Source organism: Dipodomys merriami, unplaced genomic scaffold (assembly GCF_024711535.1).
Source record: "Dipodomys merriami isolate MVZ:Mamm:240054 unplaced genomic scaffold, mDipMer1.0.p SCAF_12, whole genome shotgun sequence".
Taxonomy (NCBI): Eukaryota; Metazoa; Chordata; class Mammalia; order Rodentia; family Heteromyidae; genus Dipodomys; species Dipodomys merriami.
Genome location: NW_027202493.1, coordinates 11,947,244 through 11,967,810, shown reverse-complemented (window position 1 = coordinate 11,967,810; position 20,567 = coordinate 11,947,244). Strand labels below are relative to the sequence as shown.

Below are 20,567 nucleotides of genomic sequence, written 5' to 3'. Positions count from 1 at the left end.
AACAAAAAAATCACATAGTACATTAAAAAGAATAACAATAGAGAAAGACCTCTTGTGTCTGTATCTTGGGGTTCATTTTGCTTAGCATTATCTTATATGGTCATGTACATAGCTTTTGAGCTTTTCTGCTTATCTGATAAAATTATCCTAAATGTACACTATAATTATTGCAACCATGGGACCTATATCACTTAATATGATTTTTTCCAGGTCTTTGCGTTTCCTAATAACTGGGATGGTGTAGCATTAGGACTCTTATGTGTTAAATTTTCAATTGATCAGTGAGTTGAAAAGTTGGATCAGGGCTGGAAGATGGCTCAGTGGTAGAGTGCTTGCCTCATGCTTGAGGCCCTCAGCACCAAGTAAACAGAAAAAGCTGGAAGTGGCGCTGTGGCTCAAGTGGTAGAGAGCTAGCCTTGAGCTGAAGAGCTAAGGGACAGTGCCCAGGCCCAGAGTTCAAGCCCCATAACGAAAAAAAAAAAATAAAAAAACCAACAAAACTTGAATCAAACCATAAGATAAAAAAATCAAAATGTGTCACCTACAATTTCAAATTGCATTTTCTTTGAGATGGAATGGAAATTTAAAATGTTCAAGAAATGGCAGTTTAGATTCCGTGAAATATTTACTTTTCTTCTAGACTTTCACATTTATTTGTTTATTTATTTATTTATTTGTGGGTTGTGGGGCCTAAACTCTGGGCCTGGGCACTGTCCCTCAACTCTTCAGCTCAAGGCTAGCATTCTACCACTAGAGCCACAGCACCACTTTGGGTTTTCTGATGGTTTATTGGAGATAAGAGTCTCACAGGCTTTCCTACCCTGGCTGGCTTTGAACTGTGATCCTCAGACCTCAACCTCCTGAGTAGCTAGGATTACAGGTGTGAGCCACCAGTGCCCGGCTTCATATTTATTTTGAATGTAGCTAACAACTTTATTTATTTATTTTTTGGTCATCAGGCCTGAACTCTGGGCCTGGGTGCACTGTCCCTCAGCTCTTCAGCTCAAGGCTAACGCTCTACCACTTGAGCCACAGTGCTACTTCTGGCTTTTTTTCTTTTTTTGCTTATGTGGTGCTGAGGAATCAAACCCAGGGCCTCATGTATGCAAGGCAAGCGCTCTACCACTGAGCCACCTTCCTAGCCCCTAACTAAACATTTTAAAAAGAAATTTGTTAGGCTTTCTTCTTATGTTCAACTCAGAATTTACTGAGTTCTTTCCTTTTTGTGAATCATTGACTTAATTCCCATTGAATTAAATTAATTCCCATTAAAAAGCTATAGCTGGAATAAACAATTTTGGAACCAAATACTGCCAACTCTTAGTGAGCAAATTAATCAGCTGTTGAATGTAGAAGTACATAGCTGTTTTAGTAGCCTAGCCTATCAGGTTCAATCATAGATAGGCATTAGGGAATGATATTTTAAGTAGAATTCAGTTTGTAAAATTTTATACAGGAGAAAGCTTTAAAACTTGTCCTGAGTTAACTCAATTGAAGTTGAATAATCTTTCTTAATTTTTTTTAAGGGTTTCTATTTTATTGAAGAATATTTCAGAAAGTCTGTTTTCACTGAGGAAGATTCTGTTTGGTCCTACAAAAATCACCACCGAAGTGAGGCCCAGTAGTCATTTTAATGTATCGTTGGAGGATTCAACTGTTGGTAGAGAACAGCAGAAAGAAACTACAGAAAAAATTCTTACTGAAGATAAGGATGAGACATGGGATACATCACTGGAAAATCTAGTTAAACATGGTGGACATGATGTACTTGTAAAAGTGAAACAAGAAGAAGGGTTGGAAGATGAATTTGAAAATAATAAGTTGAAAGAAAACATGGAAAGAACATGCCAAATGTCATTAGATATTACAGAGTATGAACTTCAAATATTGGAACAGCTGAATGAGAAACAAACTCTCAGTGATTTTTCCCACCAGTGCACTGAGGTACTGAATAAAGTGCAAACACTTTTTTTCCTTTAGTGGGAGTTGGCTGACTTTGTTTTGTAAAAGGGCACATTGTAAATAGTTTAGGCTTTACGAGATATAATCAGTATCCATTGCAACTTCTGTTTCTGCATCATATTGTCAAAGCACCCAGGGACAGATATTAACAGATGTATTTTCTGTTTTTTATCTACAAATTTTACCTGTAAAGATAGAAGGCTGACTAGCTTGTGAGCCAGGCTTTACTGCTTCAGACATAATACAATAAATGCATTGTCTAGTGGAAGTATTTTATAGTGCCAGTAGACACTATTGTACTTTTATAATTTGTTATTTTATTATTTCTATGTCTTCTACATAATAGTGCTTTTTTATGGATTCTTTATGTATGTTTGCTCTTCTAAACCTGATTTTTTGGTGCAATTTTTAATTTCCTCAAAAAGAATGTCTTCGTTGCTAGTATGAAATGTTTTTAATGAATACCTGCTTTGAACTCAGTCAGGCTGGTTCTAATACTGCTGAACTGTGCACTCTAGCCCTATATTCATTCACTGGTTGTTTTTAGGGTAGGGTCTTACTTTTCTTCTGGGTATGTACCTGAGTTCCTATCCCCATTTTCATGTTTCAGTTGACTCTGGATTCACAGGTTTGAGCCAAACTACCTTCAGTATTCCTTTGTGGAGATGAAGTCTCTTGGACTTTACTGTCCATGCTGGCCTGCTATCACAGTCTCCTTAAACTTACTGTTTCAGTGTAGTTTAGGATGATAGGCACAAGCCACTGTGGGTCCTATGTGAATTTTTCTGCTCAAGCTCATCACTCACCTCAATTCTTCCATTTTCAGCCTCCCAGCTAACTAGGATTACATGTGTGAGCCAGTGGTATCTGGCTGTGAAGATCAAAGCTGGCTTTGATCTGTTCCTCCAAGTAATCTAGGATTATAAGGTTGAACCTATTTGTCTGATTAAAAACAGTTCTTTTCAATGCCGGTCCTAGGGCTTGAACTCAGGGCTTGTACAAAACTTTTTTTTTTTTTTAAGTAACAGTTGTCTTTACTGTCATCTACAAAGACCTCTTTTTTCTTAATTTTTCATTTCTTTTTTATTAGCATACTAATTACTTAAAATGACTATTTTTGCCCTGTGCCAGTGGCTCACATTTGTTATCCTAGCTAGTCAGGAGCCTGACTAAAATGTGTTGGGTTGCTAACTTTGAGCAAAAAAGATCAGGGACAGTGTTTGTGCCCTGAATTCAATCCCTAGCAATTGAGGAAAAAACCAACAAAAAAATGATGCCCATATTTCTTGGAATTTTGTGGTTTTTATTTCTTTTTACAATTAAGCTTTTATATTTTGATGTCATTCATTAAGAGTATTTACTTCTCAGATTTTTGGGAGAGAAAGCCTTCGGTATTGGAGAAATTCTCTATTTACACTGTTTTAGTAATAATTTTTATTGAATTTGTAAGTTCATTGTAAGTAAGCTCATTGTGTACACTTAATTGTACTAAAATAATCTCACATCTATAATTCCAACCATTCAGGAGGCAGATTGGGTTTGAGGCCAACTCAGGCAAAATAGTTAAGAAACCTCATTTTAACCACTAGAAATCAGTGTGATGGTGTATGCCTGGTCATCCCAACTGTATGGGATGTGTAAATGGGAAGATCACAGTGTAGCCTAGCCTGAGAAAAAAACATGAGACCTGATTTGAAGAAACTAAAAACCCCTGACAACTAAAAACCTAAAAAGGGTTTCAGATGTCATTCAAGTGGTACGGAGCCTGCTTAGGCTGAGTTCAAACCCCAGTACCTCCATAAAAAGCATTCTCAATCCACCATGTGTGACTTAGGTGCCCTTTTTAAGAAACAATATTTTTGTAACCTCCTTTATGCAACTAACGATAATTAAAAAAAACCTGTCTTTTGCTGCTGTTACTCAATTTCTAAAAAATGCTTATTAGGGCTGGGAAGGTGGCTCAGTGGTAGAGTGCTTGCCTTGTATGCACGAGGCCCTGGGTTCAATTCCTCAGCACCACATAAGCAGAAAAAGCTGGAAGTGGTACTGTGGCTCAAGTGATAGAGTGCTAACCTTGAGCTGAAATGCTGAGGGACAGTATTCAGGCACAGAGTTTAGGCCCTATATCCGGAAAAAACAAAAACAAAAACAAAACAATAAATATTCTTATTAGATATATTTAAGAATATGTTTTTATACAGCATCATGATCATGATTCATTCAGTACAGCATTATGATCATGATTTCATATACCAGTTTTTGCCATTGTTATTTTCTGATACTTATTAGTATAATTTTCTTTCAATTTAAAACTTTTTGAAAATGAGGACTTTTATAGTTAAAATCTTTAAAAAAAATCTGTTTTAGTTTTAGATCTTGCATGTTAATTAAGGCCTTTTCTCATTTCTTATTTCAATAGTAAGCATATTAGGGGCTCTGTTTTCTGGTTTTTTTTTGTAAGCATCGATTGTGTGAATTCCTATTCTGTGGGGCACTTGCTTTTTAGTGATTACCAAGATATTGTAGAGTCCTCATAACCAAATTTCAGCAGTAGACTAAGCAAATAACCTATCATATTGTAGAGTCTTCATAACCAAATTTCTGCAGTAGACTAAGCAAATAACTTATCAGACATTTTATCAAATGTATCTAAGTATTCTTTGCAAAATACAGATTCATTTGATATTACAAGTAATAACCCCCCCTTTTTTCCAATCAGTGGGTATAAAAGAAAAATTGGTTTTGATATTGCACAGAGGTTTTCTACATTCTGAAAAGCTTGCTTGCTATACTCAAAAAGTTTGGGAGACACAGTTTGCTTGACATTGTCAAACCATGAATGAACTTTTCACTTAGTATTTTCATTTTAAGTGGAGATTTTATAAAGTCTGTTTATCTAGTTTGTCTATAAAATTTTCATCCTCTTTGATTCTGTTGTTTATGTACTCCTCTTCCACTACTTTTCTATGTACCTGTTATATGAACAAATAAACATGCCTTATGCCGGGAGGAGGAAGATGTCTAAAGGTATTTAGTGTATAGGAACTTTATTTTTTGGCAGAGACTATAAAATTAATTATATTTTATTTTGTAGAAATGTAAGTATAGAAGCAATTATACTGAAACTAATGTTTGAAATACTTTTTTAAAAAGCATTCTTCAGTCAACAATAATGAACATGATTCATCTTACATAATTGAAAGTGATGAAGATTTAGAAATGGAGATGCTGAAGGTATGTTGAAAATTATAGAAAACTTACTTCAAGTTCTTCCCAAAGGACACTTAATTAAAATATGACCTCATTTCCAATCATCCCACTACAGTGAAATTGAATCGTTGTTGTTTTTTGTCGGTTGTGGGGCTTGAACTCTGGGCCTGGGCACTGTCCCTCAGCTCTTCAGCTCAAGGCTAGCGCTCTATTACTTCACCACAATAAGCCACTAAGAGTCTGGCAGACTTTCTTGTCCAGGCTGGCTTTAAACTATGATCCTCAGATCTCAGCCTCCTGAGTAGGATTACAGGTGTGAGCCACTGGCACCTAGCTGATACTAGTTATTTAGTGGTAGAGTTAATCCCAGTTCACATCTCTTTATTTGGTCTATTGAAATCATATGCTAATTTTTAAATACATCTTCTATATGATTGTCTTTTGTCCAACAGTGTGTTAAGCAAGCACTCTGCTGCTTGTGCTACATTTCCCAGCCTGTTAATGCCACCATTCCCAGCTTTTATGTTCTTTTTTCTTTGACTTTGAATCTTTTTCTAAAATTTGCTAGTGACTAAACTGTCCAGGATTGAAATTGATTTCCCTTTTTTCCATTCTCCTTTTATTTGGAAGTTCTCATTTTCTTGAGTGTTGTTTATTATGGCTTTTGTTGTTATTATTGTTGTTCCCCTTATTGGGACTTGAACTCAGGGCCTTGTGCTCTCACTTGGCCTTTTTTGTTTATAAATAGTGTTCTGTCTTGGTGCTGGTGGCTGACTCCTGTAATCTTAGCTACTCAGGAGGCTGAGATCTGCGGATCACCATTCAAAGTCAGCCTAGGCAGTAATGTCCTCGAGACTCTCACCCACCAGAAAACTGGAAGTGGCACCATGGCTCAGAGTTGTACCGTGCTAGCCTTGATGAAAAGAGCTCAAGGACAGCACCTGACAGACCCTGAGTTCACATCCCATAATTGACAAAAATAAATAGTGCTCTATCACTTGAGACACACCTCTAGTTCTTTATTATGGCTTTTTAATATTGATTCTATATAACTTTTTAATAGTTCAACTTTACTATGTTTTACTAGGAAAGTTTTTTTGTGTGCCATTACCGTGATAATTCACATTGTAAATTTTGAATTAAGATGTAGATTTAAATTCCTCCACTTATTAACCATGTAACGTTGGGAGGCTATTTTATAATGTCTTTGAAATTCAGAGTTAATATTTGGGATTTTTATTTAAGCTGTTGCATAAAGCTGAGTAAAGAATCTTGACATTCACTCAAGTATTTAACGAACATAAGCTAAAACATAATTTTCAGTGATTTCTGATTAATGCTGTATAAGTGGAGCATTTATAGGACGTTTGTAGACTTCTAAAAGCAGATATATTAAGTCTCTTAGATGGTCACCTTAATGCTTGTATTAGAGAATCCTGTTTTTATAATGTTCTCTGAATATTTATCAATTTGAAGAAAAATACTAGAAAGAGAATTGCTTTTTCCCCTAAAGTAAATATACTTTGTTTGTGAACTCTTCAGGTCAAAATACTAACTGGAAGGTTTGATAAGAAGAGAAAAGTGAGCATTTGGTTGAATATTCTACATCACTTCTTGATAAAGAGTTTTTTGGACATTCATCATCCTTATTTAGGGGATAAAATATCAAGGCAAATTGTTATTTTACATATGTAATATTTATTTCTTAAACTTACTTGATTTTGTTTTTATTTTTGACAATTTCCAAATTTTTTATTTGCTTTTAGTTGATGTTTTATCCTTACTTAAGAAGAGTGTGACTGACTCACAGGAGATATAGAGAAACTCACTACAAAAATTCCATTATAATACACATTTACCTCTTGGGAGAAATCATTGAAGTACAATAAAGAGAAATATTTTAAATTATGCAAATTTAAATTTTATGACCACTTTCCCCTGTTTTCCCTTGTTTTTGTTGGTTAATTCTATCTTTAGCTTTGTGCTGTGAAAGCCATTCTTGAGCACATTTATAGAGGAGCACACATTTTTTTTTTGTATTGTTGCTTGTACATCTGCCAGCCTTGAGAAAATTGTTAATAATATTTCTTTTGTGATTGTTGAAAATGCTACTATACTAGCAGCAGTTTTACTTTTAAAATTTCTTTTATATTTTCAGTCTTTAGAAGATTTAAACAGTAGCCCTGTAGAGTCAGTTCATTCTCAGTGCTTAAAAATGGAAAGAAATTTGAGTTTTCCTACTGAAGAAGATAAAAATAAAGATGAAGTTGAAGAAGGAAAAGAAGAAGAAGAACAAGAAGAAGAAGTTGAAGAAGAAGCAGAAGAAGAAGATAATGAAGGTAATTACTCAAATCTGTTACTTATCACTGACTTTAATTTAGGATTAAGGTGTTGTTTTAGAAGTTAGGTGGTTTTGTGGCAACTTGTTAAATTCTTTCATGCTTTTCACTGTCTATATCAAACTTATTATAACAGTAAGTAATAAAATGTTATGTTATTAAGTGGATATGGTGACGTGAAAATTTTTATCTGGAAATATATATTTTGTGTCTTAATGAAAGTAATAGAATAATTTACTATTTATCCATTGTAAGTGACAGGTGGATACAGAGATTTTCTCTTTAGGATCTATTAGCTGTAGCTAATAAAGAAGCAGCACAGGTTGGACCCCAGTGTCCTACAACTGTAACCACGACTGAGTTGGAGCTGAGATCTGAAGATTATAGTTTGAAGCCAGCCCAGGCAGTGAAGCCCATGATAACTCTTAAATGCAACTAACCAGGAATAATCCACAAGTGGAGCTGTGGCTCCAGTGCTAACCTTGGGCAAAAAAGCTTAGTGACAGCACCCAGGCCCTGAGTTCAAACCCCAATACTGGCACAGGACATAAAAAGCACAGTATCATAGTAAAGAATGTATTAAATCAACTTTCTATTTAAATGTAAATAATAGTATCTATTATGTAAATAATAGTATCTATTATGACAAGTTATGGGGGTCTCTTTGTACAGTAGAACTGTCACTAGATTTAGACTTCATCATTGACATAATATTGACAATTTATAACATTTGTAGAGGGTTTATATGAATGTATTTATAGAACAGGCATAGTTTGTCTAGATCTATTTTTCTATCTATAGTCATTAAGGCTGAGAACATAAATACCCATGTTTGACCTTATTTTGTCTAGTGATAAACTATCTTGATTGTTGTTTTATCCTGTTTTGGCTACTCATGAGTCTTTCAACCTAAGGATGGACAGTGATAGTCATTGTGTAGAGAAAACATGATTCCATTATGCTGTGCAGATTCAAAATTTAGTCTCATTTAGGTAGCTAAGGTTAACTAATTAGGTAACTAAATGAAACTATTTAGGTAAATAGTTTAGTTTTAGACAACTAAAATAGATTATCTATAAAACTGTAAAACATTGTGACAGTAAATTCTATTTATTATTAATTGAAAGTTGGTTATATTATAAAGTTTGAAGTGCTTTGTTGTTTGCTAAAGTGTTTATTATTGATGGTAGAGCTAGAACTGTAGCTGATTCTAAAATACAGGTTTTGACAGTGTTGTTAAGTGTGATCACCACAGCATTCTCATAGTTGAATAGTAATCACAGCATTCAACTAGAGTCATACCTGATACACAGAGGAACAAGTTAATTGTACTAAAAGAAAATGGCAACCTTAGGTACCTAACTCTGTTCTTTATGAGAAACCAGAAACTTTTCTTCCTCTTATCTGAAATATTTCTATATGAACATAAGTAGCCGTTGTATTTTATTTTTAAGATCATTTGTTGCCAGAACCCAGTGCAACGCAAATTATTTGCCTCAAGACCTATTTTGGCCATTGCAGTTTTAAACCGTGAGTATAATCTTAGTTAATGATATACTTAGTTATATCTTTAAACAGGAAAAAAAAGTAAACTGCTTATTCATTTAAGAATAGGCACACACAACTTCATTATTGAAATATATATCACAATCCTATAAGTGATTACAAAACTATTTCAGGGTAATTTCATAAATTATTTCTGCAAATTATTTTTGTAAGCAAAGAAAAATGATTTTCCTTTGACTGAGTGGTTCTCTATAGAACCTAGATACATTTATAATGAATTTTCATTTAAAACAGAATTTTTCCTTTCATGGATACCAAGGATTGAACTTAGGTCCTTGTACTTGCTAAATCAGGACTTTACCACTTGAGCCATCCCTCCAGTCTCATTTGGTTCACGTTTGTTCTTTTTTTATAAAGTTAATTATTTTTTTCCAGTACTGGGGTTTGGATTCAGGGTCTCACCCTTATTCAGTTTGCTTGCTTGACTAGGGTTCTTTACTTGAGTTACATCTGTAGCCCATTTTTTTCCATCTTATTTTGGAGATGTAATTTCTAGAACTTTTTTGCCTGAGCTTCCTTAGAACAACAATTTTCTGGATCTTGGCCTCATGAGTAGCTAATCCTCAGTGGAATTGCAGATGTGAATCACAGATACCTGGTTGTGTTGGTTATTTTTGTTGAAATATGCTTGGGACTGTCTTGGCTTTAATCTTCTGATTTGTGTTTTCCTGTGTCTCTGAGAATAACAAACATGGACCACTCTGCCCAGCCATTATGCTTTCCCTGATCCTGGGTTCACTGACATGCTATGATACCCTGCTATTGGTTGAGATGCCAATCTCAAACTGAGATCCTCATATCTCCACCTCACAAGTAGTTAGGACTTCAAGCTTGAGCCACTGCAACCAGTGAATTATATTTTTCCTTAAGTTTTTTTTTTAAAAATTAGCTTATATAAATTATATAGAGGGGGATTTCATTGTTACATTTCCACATACATTTGCATTATAGTCTAAGCAATCTCCTTCTTTGAGTTATTTTTTTCAAGTTTTATGTTTGTTTATTTTATATAGCATATTTTCAAAGTATACTTATATAATAAAGGTTTATAAAACAATACTTTGAGATAGATAATTTTATTTACTTTATATACTCAGGATGTTTTAAAATCGAATGGGTACATATTTAAGTGTAAAAAGTAGATTTGTAGCATGTACGTTTGAATGAAATTAGCTAGTAAAAATCTCAGTGGAGATTTTCTCAGTGGAGTTTAGAGAAGTTAGGATAGACTTCATTGAAGCATTTCATTCCTTTTTCCAGTCTTAAAAGTTAAAATTGAAATATATCCTGTAAAGAAAAGCTCCTTGGTGTATAAGTTAATAAAATTTGATAAACTGAATATAGTGTGTAACTAGTATGTATATAAGACAAGGTTAGTATTAGTGTCGAAGACTACCTCTTCAATTGATTTTTCCCTTGACATTTTACTAAGAAACAATTTTAAGGAACAGTAAAGGTGAAAGGCTTTAAAAAGAATGGGTATCTGTTATCATTTAATATACCATCTTTCTACTGTATGTGCTTTTTATTTTACCAAAGTTTGTTTTTCTTATTTTTCTTGGTGCTTGGAATTTATTTTACACTTGAGATACATGTAATAAAATTTAATACATATACCAAATGAAAACTTCTCTTAGCCTGAATAAGAGGTTGATGAATTGCTGTCCTTTATTTTAAAATTCCAGGAATTGCTCTAGAGTATAAATGAAATTTTATTAGAGAAAGTGAGAAATTAAATAGGTTTTTACTTGTGCACTGGGCTTCTTATTAATAAAATGAAATAGCTTTTTGTTTTTTACCTTCAAGGGTCCAGTGGAAAGTTATTTATTCTGTATTGGAAGAAAGAAGAGATAATGTTGTTGTCATGGCAACTGGTAAGTTTGCCTTAAATAAATACTTTCTTTTTCTTTTTTTTTCCTTGTTGGTCATGGGGCTTATACTCTGGGCCTGGGCACTGTCCCTCAGCTCTTCAGCTCAAGGCAAGCACTTTACCACTTTAGCCACAACGCCATTTTTGGTTTTCTGGTGGTTTATTGGAGATAAGAGTTGAACGGACTTTCTTGCCCGGGCTGGCTTTGAACCATGATCCTCAGATCTCAGCCTCCTGAGTAGCTAGGATCACAGGCGTGAGCTATCAGCACATGGCAATACTTTTATTCTTTAAAAATACTTGATAAATCGGGATTTTACAACTTGAACCATCCCTCCAGCCTCATTTTGTTCACATTTGTCCTTTTTTTTTTTATAAAGTTAATTATTTTTTTCCAGTACTGGAGTTTGGATTCAGGGCCTCACCCTTATTTAGTTAGCCTGCTTGACTGGGGTTCTTAATTGAGTTATATCTGCAGCCCATTTTTTCCATCTTATTTTGGAGATGTAATTTCTAGAACTTTTTTGTCTGAGCTTCCTTGGAACCACAGTTTTCTGGATCTTGGCCTCATGAGTAGTAGCTGATCCTCAGTGGAATTGCAGATGTGAATCACAGATACCTGGCTGTGTTGGTTATTAGGTTTTAGTACATAAACTTGCATTAAATTCTCAAAATATTTGCATTTACAAATGGTGTAAAATATAGAAGACAATGAACAAGGAATAGGTGTTCAAGTTTATTCATGCATTTACTTTTAGGAAAATGGCATGTTAGTATTGTTTATTGTGGTACATAAGTACATTGCAAGAAGAAATTTGAGTATTAAGGGTTTATTTTTATATTTGTGAATGTGCTATTTTATTCTAAGGGTATGGAAAGAGTTTGTGCTTCCAATATCCTCCTGTGTATGTAGGCAAGATTGGCATTGTCATCTCACCTCTTATTTCTCTGATGGAAGACCAAGTGCTCCAGCTTCAGTAAGTAATGTTTGCAGTCCCATCTAAATTGCTCTTTTTTTGTTTTTCCCTTTTTGAGACAGTGTCCCTTCATTGCTCAGGATAGCCTTGAGCTTGTGCTCCTCCTGTCTCAGCTTCCTGGGTGCTAGGTTTATAAGTCTATGTCATCACAACTGATTGCCATTTTTCTTTTTCTATGAATGAATCTTTTACTGTGAAATCTAGTTCACAGTAACATGTTTCTGGAAGTGGTGCTTTCTTTATTAGAAATAAATAATACTTTAGTGGAAGAGCCTATCTTCTTCCTTGAGTTTTCTAAAAACATTTTTTAAGAGAATTGTTACTGTTTTTCAGATTTATATTATTTTAAAATTTTTTCCTTTGGTTTACCTGTGCTTATTAGTGTATATGAAATTTACATATAGAAATTTATTATTTCATTTATTTATCTATTTTTTAATTGGTGCCGGTCCTGGGGCTTGAACTCAGGGCTTAATTGCTATCACTAAGCCTTTATGCTTAAAGTTAGCACTATACCAGAGCCACAGCTCTGCTTCCAGCATTTTGGTGATTAATTGGAGGTTAGAGTTTCACAGACAATTTACTTCCTAGGTTGGCTTTGAACCACACAGATCTCTGTCTCCTGAGTAGCTAGGATTACAGGTGTTGGCACTTAGTACCTAGAAGAAATTTATTTCTATTTTTCATTTTTTTCCCCAATCCTAGGGCTTGAAGTCAGGCCCTACACACTGTCCTGAGCTTCTTTTGCTCAAGGCTAGCACTCTATCACTTGAGCACAGCACTCCTTCTGGCTTTGTTGATTTATGTGGTACTGAGGAATCAAACCTAGGACTTCATGCATGCTAGGCAAGAACTCTACTAAGCCACATTCCTAGCCCCATTTTTACTTTTTAATCTATGAAATACTCTAAAGTATCTTTTGATGCCATTTTGAAAGACTAACTGTAAAACCAACTTTTCATTGGCTTTGAAGGGATTTATCAAACTAATAAGATACAAAATGAGGATTGCGAAGAGGACTACACGAAAGAACTGTATCTTTATTCCTTTTCATGTAAGAGTAAAGTTGATATTTGTATTTTGTATAGAATGCCATAATACTTGTTTTCTTCTTATAGAATGTCCAACATTTCGGCCTGTTTCCTTGGATCTGCACAATCAAAAAATGTTTTGGAAGATATCAAATTGTGAGTAATTTATATGATTTCTGATCATATGGTGACGTTGTCTATAAGGTATTAGAGAATTTTGTATGTGAAAAAATTTTCCTTATTGCATAGCGTAAAATGTTTATATTTGAAATGTACTTTCTTAATGGTGGTTTTTATAGCATAGAAAATTTAAATATTTTAAACTTTAGAACATCTTGGGGCTGTAAAATTAGCATTGTAGTCATGGAATCTTCAAATTTTGCTAAGAAGAGAACTTGAAGAGTATTTACATACATAAGAAACTTTAAGTACAGAGACAAATAATTTGCCATTACTTGGAGAATTTGTAACTGATTACAGAATGGATTCTGGATTTCTTAGCTCACTAATCCTATCATGACACAATTCCTAAGAAAAATATCATCTCCTGTGAACACAAGATAGTTCTATATATTGATGTATGTAGATATGTATGTATATGTGGACATAATACATACAACCATTTACTGAGCTGTGAGAAATGCATACAAACGTGTAAATCAAATCCCTATCAAGATTATATTGCTCAGATGGAAGTATGGCTTAATAGTAGAGTGCTTGCCCTGTTATACATGAAGCTTTAGTTTTGATTACTTAGTACCATATGAATAGAAAAAGCCAGAAGTGGTACTGTGGCGTGGCTCAAGTGGTAGAGTGCTAGCCTTGAGCAAAAGAAACCCAGGGACAGTGCCCAGGCCTTGAGTTCAAGGCCCAGGACTGGCCAAAAAAAAGAGATTATATTACTGTCACTCTACAGAGTTTCTTAATGTCTCTTTTATTATATTCCTTCTATCTTTTGTTCTGAGTCAAACCATCGCCCAATTTTTTTCTTTTGGGTCCAGTCGTGGGGCCTGAACTCTGGGCCTGGGCACTGTCCCTCAGCTCTTCAGCTCAAAGCTAGCGCTCTACCACTTGAGCTATAGCGCCACTTCCGGCTTTTTTCTTTTGGCATATGTGGTGCTGGGGAATCGAACCCAGGGCCTCAGGCATGCAAGGCAAGCGCTCTACCACTGAGCCAACTTCCCCCAATTTTTTTTTTTTTTACTATAGTTTTTATTTAGCTTTGTATGCTCTAGAATTTCACGTACAAGGGGCTGGGAAGGTGGCTCAGTGGTAGAGCGCTTGCCTTGCAAGCCTGAGGCCCTGGGTTCAATTCCTCAGCACCACATAAACAAAAAAGAAAAAACCCGGAAGTGGCGCTGTGGCTCAAGTGGTAGAGCGCTAGCCCTGAGCTGAAGAGCTGAGGGACAGCGCCCAGGCCCAGAGTTCAGACCCCATAACCGGACACACACACACACAAAAAAAGAATTTCATGTACTACTCCTTTATGTAAAAATTTTTCAGTCAACATAATGTTCTTGAAACTTTTACATGGTGTTTCATATATCACTGGTATAGTTTTAAAATCTGAGTGATAATTTATTATATGAATGTTGTATAGTATGGTTTTACATTTCTTTGCTGATAGACATCTAGGTTATTTCTAGTTTTGGGGTACTCCCAGTAAGGTTGGTGTGAGGATTCCAGTAATCGTCTTTTTGTGAACATCTGTTTGTTTGTTTGTTTGTTTTTTTGGACCATTTGCATCACCTTTGTTGACATGATGTATTTTACAGAATGAAAATACCTAATTTAGTAGATGTTGATTTTTTTTAAAACCTATAAATCACGATCATAGTTTAGGGAATGAATATGTCCATCACTTTCAATGTTGCTTTTTGGGGGTTGGTACTAGGGCTTGAACTCAAGTCCTGGCTGCTGTCTTTTAGGTTGTTTTTTTTTGCCCTCAAGGCAAGCATTCTACCATTTGAGCCAAAGCTCCACTTCTGGCTTTTTTGGGGTAATTTATTAGAGGTAAGATTCTGTGGATTTTCTGCCCCAGTTGGCTTTGAATCTTGATCTTCAGATATCAGCCTATTGAGTAGATAGTTAGATAGCCAGTGGTCCCACTGGCAAATCAAACTTTCTTAATTCGATCCTATGCCACCATTAACTGTTGATTTACTTTCTGTCAGTATAAATTAGTTTGCATTTTATTTATTATATGGTCATTTTTTGGTTTGGTTTAAGTACTGCAGCATAATTATTTTGAAATTCATTATGTTACTACATTTATTAATAACTCATTCTTTTTATTAGCAAGTAAATTTCATTATATGGCTATATTACAGTCTGTTTATTCATTTACTTGATGTTTATTTATATTTTGTCTATTACAAATATAGCTACTGTGAACATTTTTACACAAGTCTTTGAATGGCAGACATTTTTTTCTCCCCTCCTTTTCTTCAGTCCCTCCTGCCTTCCACTCCCTTCTCTCCTGTCCTCCCCCCCTCCCCTCTCCTCTGTTTTTTGCCAATATTGAGGGTATGGACTCAGGACTCTTATGCTTGCTCAGATGCTCAGCTTGCACTCTGCCACTTGAGCCATGTATCCAACCTAGAGTTTTGAAGACAAACTGAGTTCAAATCTGGACAGTCTTATATTAAGATTATTTATAGTTTCCTATATAATTAGAATACTGTCTTAATTTCCTAAAGGCATATTTGTTTTGTACCTGCTTGATTGCTTCCCCACCCCCCCTTTTTCCCTATTATCTTTCTGTTTTTGTTTTTTGGTCAGTCATGGGACTTGAACTCTGGGCCTGGGCACTGTCCTTCAGGTCTTCAGCTCAAAACTAGCACTACCACTTGAGTCACAGCCCCATTTCCAGTTTTCTGGTGGTTTATTGGAGATAAGAGTTTGATTGATGGCTTTTCCTGCCTGGGCTGGCTTTGAACTGTGATCCTCAGACCTTAGCCCCCTGAGTAGTTAGGATTACAGGCATAAACCACCGGCACCCAGCTTTTTCCCCATTTTTATTAATCTTTTCTTTTAGAACTAAGGGTTGAACTCAGGGATTCATGCATGCAAAGTACAAGTGTTGTACCACATTGCAATGCCCTGTTTATATTATTATTTTTTTCCTATTTCTTTTTGTAAATTTGTTTGTCTTTACAGAGGCAAGTACCGGATTGTATATTTAACTCCAGAATTCTGCTCAGGTAATTTGGACCTGCTTCGGCAACTTGAGGCTAAGATTGGTAAGTGATCAAATAAAACCTTCGTAAGTACTTACTGATTTATTTATTTATTTATTTAGTTAGTTAGTTAGTTTTGATAGTCCTAGGGTTTAAACTCAGGGTCTGGCTATTGCCCCTGAGCTTCTTTTGCTCAAATCTAGTGCTCTACCTTTTGAGCGACATCTCTACTTCTGCCTTTTTTGGCAGTTTATTGGAAATAAATTACCTGAGCTTTCTCAGAACTGTGATCCTCAGATAGGGTAGCTAGGCTTACAGGTATGAGTTTGAATTTTTGTTATTTTAAACCTGTGGATGGATGCTTTGTTTTTTGTTTTTTGGTTTTTTTGTGGGGAGGATTTTATTGATGTTTGAACTCAGAACACTTTAGCTTTGCTCTAAACATTTTTGCCTTAGTTATTTTTTGGATAAGATTTTAAATTTTTGTCAAGGCAACCTTGGCTCACAGTTTTCCAGCTCATTTTTTTGTAGTTAAGATTGCAGTACATATCACTGATCTCATCTCTAATTTTGCTAGGGGTTGGTTTACAACTGCCATCTTTTTCAACGTGGCCTCCTTAGATTACAGGTGTGCATTACCGTGCACAGTCCTAGATTTCACTTGTGTTAAAGTTTATTTTAAATATTATCTTCCCGGGGGCTGGGAAGGTTGCTCAGTGGTAGAGTGCTTGCCTTGCATGAATGAGGCCCTGGGTTTGATTCCTCAGCACCACATAAGCAGAAAAAGCCAGAAGTGGCTCTGTGGCTCAAGTGGTAGAGCACTAGCCTTGAGCTGAAGAGCTGAGGGGTAGTGCCCAGGCCCAGAGTTCAGGCTCCACAGCCGGCCAAAAAAATAAAAAATAAAAAATAAAATAAAAAAATATATGTATATATGTATATATATATATGTATATATATATATATATACATATAAATATTATCTTCAGGAAATCTCTGTCTCTCCAACTTGATATTTCTTCTGTTTTATCTCATCCTAAAATTATTTTGCCATAGAAATTGTTCTTCTGTATTGTTGTCTCTATGTACCTATTTTCTTTACATAACCAATAAACCTTTTTTGAGGGAAAAATTATATCATTTATTTAAATTTCTGTAGTGCAGTGTTTGGAATATAAATTTCCACATGTATTTTATATATTGAATTTTATATTTTACAAAATTCATGTTGTACAAAATTGTGTTACCGTTCATATTTTTAATATAGATTACATCAGCATAGTAGTAGTTCTTTATCTTTGTTCATGAATGTCACGCCTCAAGCTTTAGGAAACATGTAGTGAAACAGCTTCCCACCTTGAACATTCAGTTGTAACAGGCCTGTGAGGCCGAACATCTGTAGCTTTTCATAGGAAACCATACTACCTTTTATTACACATATGACTGATTACAAGTAAAAAAAGGAAAAACAAATCAACAAAAACCCTAAACCTATATTAGAGGTTTTTTTTATCAGAAAATGTAAATATAGAAATAATCAAAAGCTGACATCACTTCTGTTTTGTGCTGTACATTTCTCCTTTGTTGTTTTCTTCTCTGTGGTCATATTCCACTATATGACAGTTGCATTCAAAGCTTTTATTGCAAATGCTTACTTACTTGACTGCTGTTCTACTACTTGAGCTATTTGTATCCAGACTAACTTTTTGCTGGTTGTTTTAAAAATGACTGTTTAGCTTATACTACTTTGAATCTTGATCCTTAGATCTCAGCTTCTTGGATAGCTAAACGCATGAATGAACCATCAACACCCAATTTGTTACTTTTTTGTATCAGGCTTTATTTTCTTAGACAAATGAATGATCTCATTTATTTTTGATGTTATAAGAAATGTTAGGGGCTGGGAAGGTGGCTCAGTGGTAGAGCGCTTGCCTTGCATGCATAAGGCCCTGGGTTCGATTCCTCAGCACCACATAAGGGAAAAGAAAAGAAGCCAGAAGTGGTGTTGTGGCTCAAGTGGTAGAGTGCTAGCCTTGAGCTGAAGAGCTGAGGGACAGTGCCCAGACCCAGAGTTCAGGCCCCATGACTGGACCCCTCCCCTTCCCCCCCACCCCCCTAAAAAAAAGGTTAGGTGCGATACACGAATACAAACATTTTAAAACTGAGAAATGAAGAAAATTACTTTTGTCTTAGATATTAAACATACTTTGTACATAAAATATTAATTTTTCTCATCCCATTTTATACTAGGGTTGTGTGGTTGTCAGTTCTGTCTTCTAATACTATTATTGCAGAGGAACTTTCTGAACTTGATAAGATCAGTCTTAAAAAGTGATGTATTTAATCTCAGGAATGTACTCACTCTTTTTTTGTTTGTTTGTTTGTTTCTCTTTTGTGCCAGTCCTGGGGCTTGAACTCAGGGTCTGGGCACTGTCCCTGAGCTTCTTTTGCTCAAGGCTGGTACTCTACCACTTGAGCCACAATGCTACTTCCTGTTTTTCCTGTGTATGTGACACTCTATTACTAAGCCATATTTCTAGCCCAGAATGTGCTAACTTCGGTTGCTTGATAGTCCATCCATGAGATAAAATTAAATATACTACCAAAGAGAACAATTCTTTTTTTTTTTTCCTTTTTGTGGTGGGGCCCCTAAGTCTTGTGGCCAGGCTTTTTTTGCCCAAGGCTAGTGCTCTATCACTTGAACACAGCTACACTTGTGGCATTTTGCCACAAGATAAGAGTCCTGTATACTTTTCTGCTTGGGCTGTCTTCCAATGGCCATCCTTAGACTCAGCTTCCTGAGTAGTTAGGATTATAGATGTGAGCTATTGATGCCCAATAGTCTCTTAAAGAGAGACTTTGTTGTAGGTGGTTCATAAGTGATATTTTGGAGAACAAATGGATAGTAATGAATTTTACTTTTCTAAGGAATAATGATGAAAACTGAAATAGATACATGATATTTAAGTTTATATACATATATATTTAAATCTTAATGCCTTTATCCATTTATCTTCCTTACTCATCATTTCAGTAACAACTTTTGGTGTTACTTGGTGTTGTGCTTATATTTTCATATGAACCAAATACTTTGATTTGGCTATTTTCCGTTTCTAAAGATTTATGTCATCTAAATCGAGAAGACAGTGTTGATTTAGGTGACCATTTTATCTTTTGGATTTTTTTGTGTGTGTTTTTATTTATATGTGTTTCACTTTTGTAGGTATCTCGCTTATTGCTGTGGATGAGGCTCACTGTATTTCTGAGTGGGGGCATGAATTTAGAAGTTCTTTCAGGTCATTGGGCTCCCTGAAGGCAGCACTCCCATTGGTAAGTAAGCTTTCCCAAGTAAGCAAAACATCAAGAACTTGGACCTGATCAAAAATGGCAGATAGATTTTATACACAGGGAGCCATGTTTTTAATTCTAATGAGGGCTTCTTTGAAGGTTGACATGAAATTTATTGAGGCATTCTTCTGAACAGGCTTGGCAACATCTTTCTGTTAAGTTGAGGTAATAATATAGGCACATCAGACCCTGAGGGGAATGAAACTTCATATATGATACTATTAAACTATATATGCTGTGTTTTTCTCATATGCATACATACCCATGCCAGTTGGAGGCTATGAACCACTATAAAACTAATAATAACTTACAACTGCTGTAGCTTGACTGCTGATCTGATAACCCAGATCACAAAGTGACTAACTGGTGGGTAGCACCTATAGTGTTGTTATGCTGGAGAAAGGGATTATTCGCTTCCTGGAGAGAATAGAGTGACTGTACAGATAGCAGAACAGCACAAGATTTCCTCACTTTACTCAGCATGCTGTTAAATTTAAAAATTATGTATTGTTTATTTCTGTAATTTTCCACTTAATACATTCATACTGTGGCTGACAATAGGCAACTGAAACTACAGAAAACCAAACTGCCCATAGGGAGAGGTAAGGGAAGGCGAGTGTATTATTTCTTTGTCATATGTTTCTTTCCTTCTTCTCATAAATACTTCTCTAAAAATGTCGAGTTATGCTTAGAACTTAATGTGGTGGAGAACTCACCTACCAAGTGCAAGGCTCTGAGTAAAAATCCTATTGTGAAAATTGACAACAACAAAAGCAAAGTTAATTATAGATTCTTTGGGCTGTAAGTCATAGTTTGTATACTGTTGCTTCTGAAGCATGTTTAGTCCCATGCCTCCTCTGTGATGTTTTCATCCCTCTGTGCTTTTACTTTGGGACATGGTAAAGGGTGCTGCCCCTTCTTACATTATACTGAATGATGTATTCTAATGGGAATTTGTATTCTAATGCAATTTTCCTACAGTGCTAATTCCAGTTTGTTTCCCAATTTTAACGAGTAACTTTTAAAAAATTTTGGCCAGTCTTAGGACTTGAACTCAGGGTTTGGGTACTGTTTGAGGTTTGTTTTTT

The 20,567-nt window shown here is 35.3% G+C and overlaps 1 protein-coding gene across 5 annotated transcripts in view; it reads left to right on the top strand.

The window, feature by feature from the left end:
* The window catches only part of Wrn (WRN RecQ like helicase), a 133,627-nt gene that overhangs the window by 54,006 nt on the left and 59,054 nt on the right, over positions 1–20,567 (top strand). For all 5 annotated transcript variants that reach the window (XM_070016230.1, XM_070016229.1, XM_070016227.1 and 2 more), the window contains 9 exons: positions 1,527–1,944; positions 5,116–5,196; positions 7,331–7,511; positions 8,966–9,041; positions 10,884–10,951; positions 11,816–11,924; positions 13,043–13,111; positions 16,115–16,197; positions 19,355–19,461. In XM_070016230.1, coding sequence (XP_069872331.1) covers positions 1,527–1,944; positions 5,116–5,196; positions 7,331–7,511; positions 8,966–9,041; positions 10,884–10,951; positions 11,816–11,924; positions 13,043–13,111; positions 16,115–16,197; positions 19,355–19,461 — 1,192 coding nt within the window. The remainder of the gene's footprint in view (positions 1–1,526; positions 1,945–5,115; positions 5,197–7,330; positions 7,512–8,965; positions 9,042–10,883; positions 10,952–11,815; positions 11,925–13,042; positions 13,112–16,114; positions 16,198–19,354; positions 19,462–20,567) is intronic.